The sequence below is a fragment of the Micrasema longulum genome, unplaced genomic scaffold (genome assembly GCF_059751315.1).
Source record: "Micrasema longulum isolate JH-2025_06_02 unplaced genomic scaffold, ASM5975131v1 h1tg001559l, whole genome shotgun sequence".
Lineage (NCBI taxonomy): Eukaryota > Metazoa > Arthropoda > Insecta > Trichoptera > Brachycentridae > Micrasema > Micrasema longulum.
This window is the reverse complement of record NW_028278742.1, coordinates 188732-202207: the sequence shown is the minus strand read 5'-3', so window position 1 is coordinate 202207 and position 13476 is coordinate 188732. Positions and strand designations below refer to the sequence as shown.

At 33.3% G+C, this 13476-nt stretch overlaps 1 protein-coding gene across 1 annotated transcript in view; it reads right to left on the bottom strand.

Moving 5' to 3' along the window:
• Positions 1-5377: 5377 nt before the first annotated feature.
• The window catches only part of LOC148274894 (serine/threonine-protein kinase SIK2-like), a 141106-nt gene continuing 133007 nt past the window's right edge, over positions 5378-13476 (bottom strand). The window contains exon 4 of the mRNA XM_088236470.1: positions 5378-6241. Coding sequence (XP_088092596.1) covers positions 6075-6241 — 167 coding nt within the window. The 3' untranslated portion in view covers positions 5378-6074. The remainder of the gene's footprint in view (positions 6242-13476) is intronic.

The window sequence follows — 13476 nt, the reverse complement described above, 5'->3', positions numbered from 1 at the left end:
ACACGGACACTGTAATTCCTGCCAATTCCTTTCATCCAATTGCACATAAAATGGCCAGTTTTCACTCCTTGTTAAACAGATCAATTAATATTCCCTTTAGTAAAACCAATTATAATCGCGAATTGATTAGTAATAGCTAATAACAATGGATATGATTGTAAAAAAATGTTAAAGAATGAAAATAAAACTAAATTCATCGAAAAATACTTGTATTCTGCAAATAAAAATATAAAAACTGAAAATAAATCCCGGAAGCAAATTCTATTCACTGGTTCCATATCTTTAAATATTAGTAAATTCTTACCCCCCAATGTCCAACCCGCGTTCTATACAAACAACAATTTAGGGAAAATACTTGATAACTCCAAATGGAAATAGAACTTTTAGAAAAAAGCGGTGTGTATGAAATTACGTGTGGGGATTGCAACAGTAAATATATCGGCCAAACTGCTAGAAATTTGAAAATTAAAATTAACGGACACCGCCGTAGACTCTCTAGCACTAGTTTTTCTGAATTTGCAAACCATACTATTTATTTATTTATTTTACATAAACGGCATAAATTGCCTTTAACATATATTGAACATAAATATGAAAAAAAAATACATATTAAAAACATTAAAAAAATATAAAATTGCATAACTATAACAATAGTAACAAGTAGGTAAAATATTAACGAAATAAATACATAAATATGAAAAAAAAAATATGGAAAAACATTTTTAAATATAAAGAAAAGTTTAAGAATAATATTGCGACAAAAAAAAAGAAATCAGACTCGTTTTATAACTATCGAGTCCAGAACCAAATATATCAGCCTTTTCCTCGTACTGATTGCCATATCTATGGAGCCTAGGGATAGGATAGTGCATGTGATAGTTGGTTCTAGAACTTGCAGAATAAAAAGGAGATCTGTGGCGGGTATGTCGACCAGGTACACGGAAACACACCAACTCCAGCAAATCAGGACAGTCAATTAATGAATTGATCACCTTAAAAAGTAATATTAGGTCAGTTAGGATTCTTCTATCAGAAAGTCTTAAAAGATTTACTGAAGACAACAATTGATTATAATTAAATAAAGCACCTGGAATATGAAGTTTAAAATTAATATATTTATGGATACAAACCGTTCGTTTCATTACCATAAAATTGAACTACTACATTCTGTCACTAATAAAGGTATAATAATAAATAACTCAAAAAATATTGAAATACAAAAAATTTAAATTCTGAGAAAACTTGAATTAATTATATTAAATTCCAAAATTTATCACCCCTGCTATCAATATTCCCCATAATTAGGAGAACCCCACCCCCTCCACCCCCTCCACCCCACATAGCCTTGCCCCTTCCACCCAACCTTATACGTACCTAAATACTAATATGTGTATGTATTAAAGTTTAGTTTATATTTACACCTGATGATGGGTAATTCAGAATACCTGAAACTAGTTGTGTTATAATAAATTAAACTCTTATGTGGTAAAAATTACACAGTGTTTCATTTTAAACAAATTCAAAATGTTTTTCCACAAAGTAAATGCTGAAATTATGAATAGAATATATTATACTTTGTAGATAAAATAGAAGATAACTGTTCATTTCCCGCTGTAATCGGGGTCCTAGCTTGATTCGAGTGCCGTGTGACATCTAGGAATATGAATATTTTTTGTAGGCCTAGTAAATGAAAGAGAAACGAAGAAAGCTCTTCCAAAGTGTAACATTGAATTCCATACGCCTGGTTTAGATTCGTGAAGTTGAATAAATTTAATAACGGTTCCGTGATCAAAACATGGCGACGACGCGGAGCTAGCCATGGTCGTCCAGATTAACTGGAAATCTCTTTATCTTCGCAAGCCGGGTTCGTTAGGTGCGCGTGCAGCGAAAGTATACGCGCAGCCACAAGTACGGATTCGCACATTTGTACTCGGCTTGACGCGCGTGTGACAGGCTACTTACCGCTGGTCTAAACGGTATCATCAAACACCCGCAGAGGAAAATCACAATGGCTAATAATCGAGTTCGCCTTATCATGCACCACGAACGACCGATACGAACTGCTTGACCGTGGAGAAAAACATCACACGACTTGAATTAGTTCGCCAAACTAGTTCGACTGTAAAATTTATATTTGAAGCACCAACTTTGCGGTTATTTATTATAATTAAAATTAAAATAAAACAAGAGTGTTTTTTATCAATTATTTTATATTTTATTACCGTCGTCAGTCAAAAAAATAAAAGTGGTTGAAAAGAAATTTGTTTTATTTTACTTTGAATCAATTCGACTATTTCAATCATTTTAGAGCAGTAATTTGTCTGACCACGTGAACGTGAAATTGGGGATGAAACTCAGCCACAAGTCAATAAAGCAAAGATGCCAGAAGTAGTTCGCTCTCCTTCCCCTGTGATTCCAAACCAAAACACCTTATCCATAAGTAATCTCGTCAGTGTAATACATTTTTATGCTTATTCTAATAAAAAAAGTTTGAGAGTCAAAATACAGGTTTAAAAATGTTAAATAAATATATGTTGAAAAAAAACTGCTTTCTTGTGATTTGCCTTCAATTTCGGAGCCATTGTTTGGGATCAATGGGAAACTAGTTGTGGTAGAGTGGAGTTCGACCTCAAACCTCCTGATCCGGAGTCCACGACACTACTCACGAAACGATGATATACTTAACTTCTGTACTATCTCTATCTAACTCGGTATGTTCTACCGACATGTGATCTCGACATCATATGATCGAATCCAAACAATCAATGACCCCGAAAATTTAGTCCGCGTTCCTTACCTCATTCGAATTTAAAATAGTTCTGGTTTATATTTTAAATAGGCTTCTGTGATAAGAAAATGCCCACTTCAAAGCGACTATAAACTCCAACAAATCCCAATTCAAGCAAAAAATGCTCGTTTGAACACGGATTTTGATATGACTTTTGACAATTACGAATACGGTACGCTTAACGATCGTCTGTATTTATCTACCGAGCGATTACAAAGCCAGTTCCTTAAACGTCTCGATACTTACTCTCAAGAAGATAGTAAAACAGATAAAATATACAATAACTAAATTCTTATTTTATAGTGGCAACATTTTACGGCTAGATGCTCTTATATGTTAATAGCCAACATCTAGCCAGTCTAGCCACTGCATTTAGCCGTTCGTTTTTAAAACTGACAGTTATGTCAGAATTTAATTCGTCTTCTAAATTTACTTATTTCTCTCTCACATTTTTAATAGGCTTTTAAGAAAAAAGGGCCAACCTCAGAACGATTTAAAATTTAAATTAATCGTAATTTAAGGAAAAATTGCTCGGTGAAACAAATTTTTTGATACTTAATATGTGTATTATACCAGACTCATCGGTACAAACCGATGTACGCTCGAGAGAATTTATCTTCAACTATGACGTCACAATGAAGCTATGTCACTTTAGTGCGTAGATATGAGTACCGTGACGTACGCTGTCTCTTGTTACATATCATATCGGTGTTCCTGACCAAAACTTGAAGGTGGGGTGTCGGTAGTGTATCTTCGTAATCACTCGAGAGAATTTTTCAACTATACCGTCATTGTGAAGGTATGACGTCCTTAGCTTTCCACCATGATCGCGGCCCTGGTAGGCGGAAAACCCCACTACTCCCCGAATTCGTTTGATTGATCATTTATGCATGGGACGTACACGAATACAGGAATCTACGGGACGGTACGCGGCGCTTGCAAAGAAACTTTTAAGCTATTTATAGCTTTTTCTACTCTGTAGAATAGAAAAGACATTGATTTAAATATAACTGAAAAGAAAGTAAGATTGTAGTCCCTCAATAGTTCGCGGACGACGGATCAAAGAGCCGAAGTCCCAAAGTTTTCGAAGATTCCCATTTTTGAGAATAACAAGAAAAAAGAACTAAAATATTTTTTGTACCTTAGATTCTAAGGAAATACCTACCTCTGATACCCGTATTCAGAGACAATACTTAAGGTGAGGAAAGTACATTGTACATATTGTCTTCACCTTCGGGTAATTCTCTGCATATGAGATTAGAATGTACTTTCCTCACCTCAAGTATTGTCTCTGAATACGGGTATAAGGCTTAGATGATAAAACACAGCAGTCCACTCTTTGCCGTTTTAAAGTCAAAAAAGGCAGAAATTATCGCAATAAGCTATCTTATACGTGAATAAAAGTCCACTTTGTCATTAAATGCTTATTTTAATTGAAATAAAATCTAAAGTTCATTTTGTTTTATTGCGAAAAACACCAGTAGTCCCAGATATGCTAATTTGATGTATTGTAATTATCAAAATAATAATTATTTAACATTGATTCTTCTTTATAGATTGACATTATCTCTAAATGTTATTAAATATTTGTATGTAACCACTTACCGAGTTTTCTGTTTGCCGGTTTCGAGACGTACCCGTCTGTTCGTCAGAATACCAATTAAACCAGCATGCAAAACCCACTATACACCTTCACCATAGTTGTACAAAAATATAAACCCAAAATTCCATGCATTTTAATAAGCAACCCTTACATGCATTTTTTGTGTTTATTTATTTATTTTTCCATACATATATTAACATAAAATAAAATTAAACTATAACATGATTTGAAAAAAATGCCCACTAAGACTTTAGCGTCTGAGGGTGGGGCATTCCTTTTTTAATGATTTATAGCATATAAATATGGTATGACATAACCATGAAAAAAAAAAACAAACAAGATTAATTAATAAGGCGATGAAAATATTTTATGTCGTGGAAGAAATAGTTAGGGATAAAGAGACGGGCGTAGGTATAGGGTGACTATTACAATAGAACATCGTATAATGGGCTATATAGAAAGGTTATTTGATTATTGATTAAAGAAACATGAGGTTTTAAAGGTTTCCTAATGTGAAATATTTGCTTTATCCCCTCTGTCTCTTTTTTCAACTATTTTTTTTGAGCCAATCAACAGACTTAAGTAAGCCCTAATAGATTGGCATCAATGAGTTATACTTAATTTAAACATGATTAAAATCTACTGAAATTAACAAAGTGTATAATTAACAAAATGTTTGTATATAGCATAATCTAGGCGGAAATGAGAGAAAATACCGCTTGTATCTTAAATGCCTGCCCTTGCTGTAGGAACACATCGACAGAACCGTTTAGTGAGATTTTGTTCACTGTTCTGAGGATCCTTGGCAGAGGGGAAAAGAATCCGATGTTAGTTTTATAATTTCCCACAGCAAAGACAGGATTGGAACGCAAGTTACGGCGAGTTATTTTTCGGCGGTTATTTCTCCCACAACATAATATATTTTTTATAACCTAATCAGTGCATGAAAGGATTGCTTATTAAATGCATAGCATGTTGGTTTCATATTTTTGTAGAACAACCATGGTGAAGGTGTTCGGTGGGTTTTGGATGTTGGTTTAATTGGTGTCCTGACGAAGAGACGCGTACGTCTTGAAAGCGGTAAGAAAAGTCGCAAAGTGTTTACATACAAATATTCAATAACATATAATAAAATGTTCGACCACAAAGATAATGCTTGAAAAATTAATCATTGATATTATCGATTACCGGAAACACTGCTCGACCGGGTCAAAAATGTCTTTGTACGGGAAATGTGCGAAACCGAAGATAAAGTGCACTGAAGCAGATCCCGTAGAAGATTCTGGAGAGACAACATAACTAGAATGCGCTGAGATAGACTGGTGGCCATAGCAGACAAATAATTGCCTTCCGGACGGCGCGGCGCCCACCTGGAAAACCCCCTAAGAGATGGAAGGATAGGCCTCATCACGGGAGACTGAGTAGTCTAAGTAGAACAGATCATCTGATCTACAAGAAGACAAAGAAGAAGAAATCATCCCATTTAGTTCAAATGGTTATCATATTTTGAAAATTGCAATCACAAAATCTTATTTCTTGTGTCTAAATAAATCTCCCGTGGTTTATCCGTTAAGACACTGTTTTTTTTTTATTTTGTTTTTGGTACCATTGCTTTAATTTATTATTGTTGTCTTTTAATTCATAATTTACATCAAGGTCTAAATACCTCTTTCAACGTTCTTTTCACAGTTTGCAGACACTTATCAATATGATCGTAAATTGGACAGTACTAACCTTAAGATCTCTATGTACTATTCTTCTATCATGGCAGTATTCAACGGCAGATAAGATCTGCCAGAATTTCCGTCTAGCTGCTTGTTCCGCCATTCTTCCGTACCTCGCTATGTAATCTGAAACAAAAGATAACGAAATAGGTATTAAATAAACATAAGAAAAACTAAAGCAACAATATTTTGAGTATGTTCAAATGTACGTAGACAAGGCTGGATTTACTCTGTTCGAACCAACACTTAACCTAATCTTTACCTACCTACCCGTAGTTTCCATTTCCTAGCGCACTCCATGTAACAATAATTCTACGTGTTTGTGCCAGAATAAACATTATATTATCAGTACACAAATAACATTATATGAGTGAAGTGCGTTTTCTTTCATCAAGCGAGCTGTGCCAGCGTCTCACGACCGCCAGCTTCACCAGCCAGGTTCCAGCACTCATCAAGCCTCATCATCAGCAGGGTAGTGGACGCAACTTTCCTTCCCTAACAATACATTCCAACCACTAAATTTTCCTCCTCCTTGGACGAGGTATTATTCATACCTCGTCCACACCTCAACATGCTTCCTATGCAATCTTAACAACTCCCTAGGGCGTAGGGACTTGTTAAGATTAAAATTTATTGCAACAGAGAGAAAAAACATTTTTGAAAAGGTGAATTGGTTCAGCCTGATGAATCTCACCTACATAATAAAGCTTTTCCACAAAAGCCAACAGATGGAAGAGTTGAGGAAATGTGGATGTTCAAATATGGGAAGATGCAGCAAACTTCCGTCATCATCACGAAAGTACTTTTGAAACGACCCAAATTTTTACCGGACACGGAGCTATGAGGAGTTATCTGTATTGTTTTAAATTAAGGAATGATGACTATTGTCCATGCGATGATATTTTTTCACAGAATATCGAACATCTGTTATTTCAGTGCCCATTTTTCAGTTTGCAACGCCATAATCTTGAAGCAGAATGCAGGAAAGATAGAATATCCTTGACAGATATCCACACTGTAGTTAAAAGTAGTTATCACGCGCCATTGTTCTTGAATTTTGCAACGATGGTGATTGGACTCATAAAGTTAATAAACCAAAATCAGTGATCGAACATCCCATTTCCAAGACAAACAAAAATGATTTTTCCGAGTACCTTAGCCTTGTACATGACACGTAAGGCTACTAAATACAGGGGTCCGAATATATATAAATTTAAAAAATATATTAAAAAATGTGAAGAATGGTGAATGTTACAGTGTGTAAAGTGGCCACTTAAACCAGCCAATGACAGGTCATAAGCCCTATGAATGCCAAGACTTCCATATTCCCTTCTCGAAAATGTTTTCCCTCCCTATTGTAACAAATTTAAATATGTAATATATCTCACTGTCTTATGCGTTGACTGTACGTTATTTTAATTTGAATTAAATACTTATTTTGTTGGGTGAAGAAAAATACTTCTCAAACTGCGCTAGACTAGACTCGAGTTCTTCAAGAAGCGAAAAAGGTCGAACGGCAAACAAAAGTTGGCATCGAGTGTTTACTTTTCTCAACTGAAGAACGCCAACACATTTACAATTTGTTGAGTAAAACTTTTGATACATAATTAATGAAATCGCTTATTTATTCCTTAACGAAAAGGGTTTCGTGAAATGAAAATGGGAAAACATAATGATGAAGTAAATGAAAAAAACAAACGTTACGTTGATTTAGTAATGTTATTCTTATAGTTACAAATTCCCCGTATAACGTGTGATCGATCCCATTATTAAATTAATACAATTAATATCAGACCTAAAAATGCATAAAAATTATTACAATATTTGAGTTTGTCCAAATGTTCAAAGACAAAAGACTAGATTTCACCCCCTCGGAGGTCATTAAGATTAACAAATTACAACAGGGATGGAGAATACCTTAAATAAGGGAATATGGAAGTCAAGGCATTTACAGGGCTTATGATCTGTCATTGGCTGGTTTAAGTGGCCACTTTACACACTGTGTAACATTGAACAACACAATTGCACACAATTGAAAAATTGTTTTCAGGCGTTGCCTAGTATGTGAAATATTTCAGTCGGATGAATATCTTCACAACAATAAAGGTTTCAGCTCTTTAACTTCACTAAAATCAACAGATGGAAGAATTGAAGAAATATGGACGTTCAAACATAGGCAAAATGGTGAATGTTACACAGTGTGTAAAGTTGCCACTTAAACCAGCCAATGACAGGTCATAAACCCTGTAAATGCCTTGACTTCCATATTCCCTTCTTTAAGGTATTCTCCATCCCTGTTGTAATTGACACATAAATTACTCTATCAAAAGTTGCGAGATTTAAAAAAGTGTAGTACGTAATTTATTTTTTAATGGAATAAATATTGGCATAAAAACAGATGGAAAAGTACATTTTAAACACTTAATTTGGGTACTATTAAAAAAATTAATTAAAGTGATATAAATAGCAGTTTGAAAATTATTTCTGACCTTACTTAATGGTAGGTAATTCAAAGAGAACGAAAGGTCGTGAAAACAAAATTCTTAAAAATTGATAGGAATCGAAAGGCGTGGGTATTAACATTAATACAGGCTCACTTGAACAACAGTTATTGGGAACTTTTAAGCTCAAATAACGCGGATGGAAGAGTTTTCCATAAAGAAAACGATAAATCTTATAAGCTTTTCTTTTAGACATTTCTAAAATATATAAAAACTCCTGGCTTAAAATAAAAGACTTTTTATCCTACACATTTAGGTCATTTTATAATAAATATTCTAAGAAAAAACAACCATGACCAAAGCAACAGCGAGATATCTCCGGGCCCCGATTACATTGGGAAGTTAACAGAGTTATCTTCGTCTGTATATAAAGAAAAACCGATATTTGTGTACGAAAATGAGTAATTTGCATGAACATTTAAAGTATCTTCATCGGTAACCTATGATTGAACATGCATATTCTGCTTTTCATACAGAAAACTTCACTTTACTTTGTAGATAAAATTTAAGATAAATGTTAACTTCCGATTTTACCGGGTTTCGCGGAACATATGAGATAATCGGACTTCGAGGTGTGCAAAGGGCCTGAGCGAATTAAATTATTTGAAGTAAATTATGAATACAATATTTTCACATAGGTTATACGCGTATATCTAACTTTATAACATTAATATATTTAATGTATTAGCATATCTGCATGTGTATTTCAAAATTGGCAATTTCTGGTTCATTTCACTGTCGCTTTCGGCCAGCGATATACGGACAATTGACCAGCTTCAAAAACTAATTATATAATTTAAAAAATAGCATCGTAAGTGTTTAAAAAAACGGTTCAACATAACATGTAGTTGATTCCGTATATAAAAACTTTTGGGTAGTAATTTAGAAGTAAATTAGTCTAATGTGATAAAAAATGTATGAACCGATAGTACATTAACGTTATATTCTATTTAAAATCGAAATAGATTTAAAGGATTTCGAGGACTAAAAAAATTAACAAACACTCTACGTTAGTTTGGCTTAATGTTTCTGTTTACACTATATTTTTTTAACTAATATACATAATATTCGTAATTTTAAATTCACGACAAGTCATATTATTTTGATGAGCAAACATAAGAGTAAAACTGCAAAAGTGTAACTTTTTAGGAGAGTAAACAAACCATATTATGAACCTAATTATTTAGCTACTGAACTAATGTTTTAGGGTTCACAGATCATTTCATCTGTGTAATGACATTCGAGTAGTTTGTACAAATAACATAAATATTCAACATTTACAACTTGAACCATTAAAGATGGGTCAGAAATGAGTCACCTAATACTACTAGAACTTATACTATTTGTACCACTCGAATAATAGAAATAAGTCAACTTATATTAATAAGACTATCTTGTACTATTTGTGCCACTGAAAATATGGCACAAATGCGCATACACATTTTATTAAAACCATTTTTTTCATAAAAAGTTGTTTATTCATGTTTTAATTAGTCATTTAAGTGTGTTGTTAATACCATTGATGCAGGCACACACAAGGAACATTTTCTCAAATAAATCGCAAAATGAATGAAGATTTGTTGATAATAATGGTTTATTCACAAAAATTACAAATTCTTTATCTACTACATGCACAAAAAGCTAGCAACCCGCCTAGGAATAGCTGGAGCAACTTTTAACATGATGCGTATTGTCTGGCACTCTAGTCTATACTTGGACAAAACGAAATGCCGATTATTCAATTCTCGTATAATGCCAGTACTCCTATATGGGTGCGAATCTTGGCACCTTACCAAAGCTCACAACACCAAACTTCTGACTTTTTAAAGTAAGTGCTTGAAGAGAAAAATATGCATAAGGTGGTTCGATATTATAACAAACATTGAAGTCCGATAACGGACGCAGCAGCCTCCTATAACGAGCGTCTTGAGGATACAGCGGTGGACCTGGCTTGGACACGTGCTACGTAACCTAAACACAAGTAGCCCGTTCTTTAAACCTGCGGGCTCACGCCGCGCCGTCCAGAAGTCGATGACGATCTTTTGACTTTATTCGGTGGAACTAAGGGGCGCTGGATTGACGTGGAAGGAGACGAGAATGCTGGCTGGTGATAGGGTCTCCTGGAGGCAACTGGTGATGTCCACTATCTACACTTAGGAGCGGATGTAGAAAAGAAGAAAAAATGTTGATAACTCTCCTTTTTAAAAATATTATTGAACTCATCAATTTATGATCCTTTTTTGCATCTTTCCACTTAATTTAAAATACAAACAAAACAACCTAAAATAGTTTCCGCTTATGACGACAGCGTACCACGAGCTTTTATACATAAAATAGTTGTAAATAACTTATCATAGTTTCTGTTTACGTTTGAGAACCATGAAAATTTAGCCTTAATTACCATAGACAGCGCACTGAACAAATCAATGTTCCATAAATACTTTTATTTCGAGTTGAAGTGTTTGCGCAGCTTCGCTGCCTCAACTTTAATCAGATACGAGAGGTTATTTCCTTTATGCAAAGTGTCCCTAAACCAAAATACACCGAAATTGGGGCCTTAGGGGGAAAGGGAGCTCAAACAATCAATCATTTAACCGCTAGCACAGACGTCATCGTGACGTCAGGACCGAACTACCATTCTCGGCCCTACGTCACATACTTCTACCACGTGTGAGTCTTACTGTCTCTTGAAAAAGAATTACCACAAAAGAAATTTAAAATGGTTTTAGAGACATTGATTTCTCCGAAAATTAAATGTACGTAAATAATAATTTTAAATGTTTTCATGCGTTTTTTATCAAGCCAGTAAAAAAACGCTTATCAGATGTGGATGTTAGTATTTAGAAGTCTAGTCTCATGCGTTTAGTTTTGTTATTAATTTATCTCCTACATAAAATATGCATTTATAATTTATTGTGCATATGCTTAAAAATCGTAACCCTAATTTGAATACAATGTAAGTAATTTTCATTTTTATGTATTTGAGATGATGATTGAATATTTTTACCGTGCGAAAAAAGCATCTATTTGCCAATTGAAAGAAGAAATCGTTGATAATAACGAGTATCTCAAATAAGACGTATATGGTGGTCAGTAGTACAGCAGTTTACATTTGGTTGTACAAAACATTTAAAAATCACGTAGACCATAAAAACAAAACAAAAAAGATTTAAAAAATTAGTAAAGCTTTAAACAAAATTAGTGATATAAAATACAGTAAAACTCTATTTATCCGGATTGGATTAATAAGTGCCAGACGTTATCTTGATTTGGAGAATTCCGGATGATTGAATTAACCATTACATTAAGGAAATTGCAATGTTTTGAAAGAAAACGCAAAATTTACTCTAAGATCACTTTTTTTTTTGCTTTTGTGTGATTTGGAACAGTGATTTGGAATCACATTAAAAATTTACTTCAACATGTCTAGCAACGTTAATTATTTGATGAAAATTGTTACACATTTCTTTTATTTTTTATTTCCTGATAACAATCTGGATATTTGGCAATCCGGATGACTGAGTTCAGATAAACAGAGTTCTACTGCATATGTTTACTATTTTTTCCTCAGAGTAATAATGCTCTACCGCTATAGAGCCGCTAATACGGACACCACCATTCTAGGATTATCAATAACAAAGTCAGCTTCAGTTTGCAGCAAAACAATGAAACCAAAAATTTGCCACGCTTTTGTTTTATCCAATAGAGCGAAATAGCTTCTATATAATTGGGCCGCGCATTCATTACAATGTGATTTTTCACTGTATTTTTCCACTGGAATTAATTTAATTAATAAAACATTATGAAAAATGACCACAATTCAACGGTCAATAAATAAATAAATCGAGTTGAGTAATTGAAAATAAACAAAGAGAAAATATTATTGAAGCAACCGCAAAAATATTGAAAATTAACAAGACAATGTTTTTAAAGCACTTATTACTATGGTGAATTGTTTTGCGGTTTATAAAAATTAATAAATAATAGATATTATTTTGTCACAGAACATTATACGTAATATTTATTTAAAAAAATATTTTTAGACAAGAATATTTCTGACACTGAAGCGTAAGACTGATTACATTACCTTCTTATAAGATAAATTGATAGGAAATTGTTTGTTTGGTATACCAATTACCAATGCATTGCTTTCTGAGCCGTTAAGTGCGGAAATGGAACAATGAATGAATTAATTAATACAATTTAATAAATATATTTATACAACTTTTAGATTGATTTCTAAAGAAAACTTACATTCAAAGTACCTTCTTCATTTTTGAGTATTTTTTTATGAACAAATTGTATTTAAAATGGATGAAATGGGGTACAATATTAGACTCAAAATTAACTTTGAATGCAAACTTTCAGCAATGTTAAAAAAATAATCCTTCTAGGTGGATTGAGGAGTTAATTATATAGAAATACTGCAGAAGTCATACATAAAACTTTAATTATTCCACATAAAGATCTACGGTTTTATTTTTAGACAATGGCGGAAGTTTGAATAAATTAAAAGTACTTCAAAATAGAGCTATGATAATAGTGCTAAAGAAAGGTAGATTTAATAAAATAGAAAAAATGCGAGAAGAACTCAATTGGATACCAATAAAAAAAGAGACTGACATAATATGCTTGGCATATAATTTTTAAACAATCGAATGCCCAAATACTTCATTAATATGATAGTGTTTAACAAATACTCTTATAAATAATATATAACTAGAAAAAAGGATGAAATCCATAAATCAATTTATTCGGCGTTGGCGTTGATTTTATTATTTTTTTGCAGTTAAATGCATATTAGATATCTGCGAGTTACTATCCGATATCCGGCCGGATAGTAAATTTAGGCCGGATACC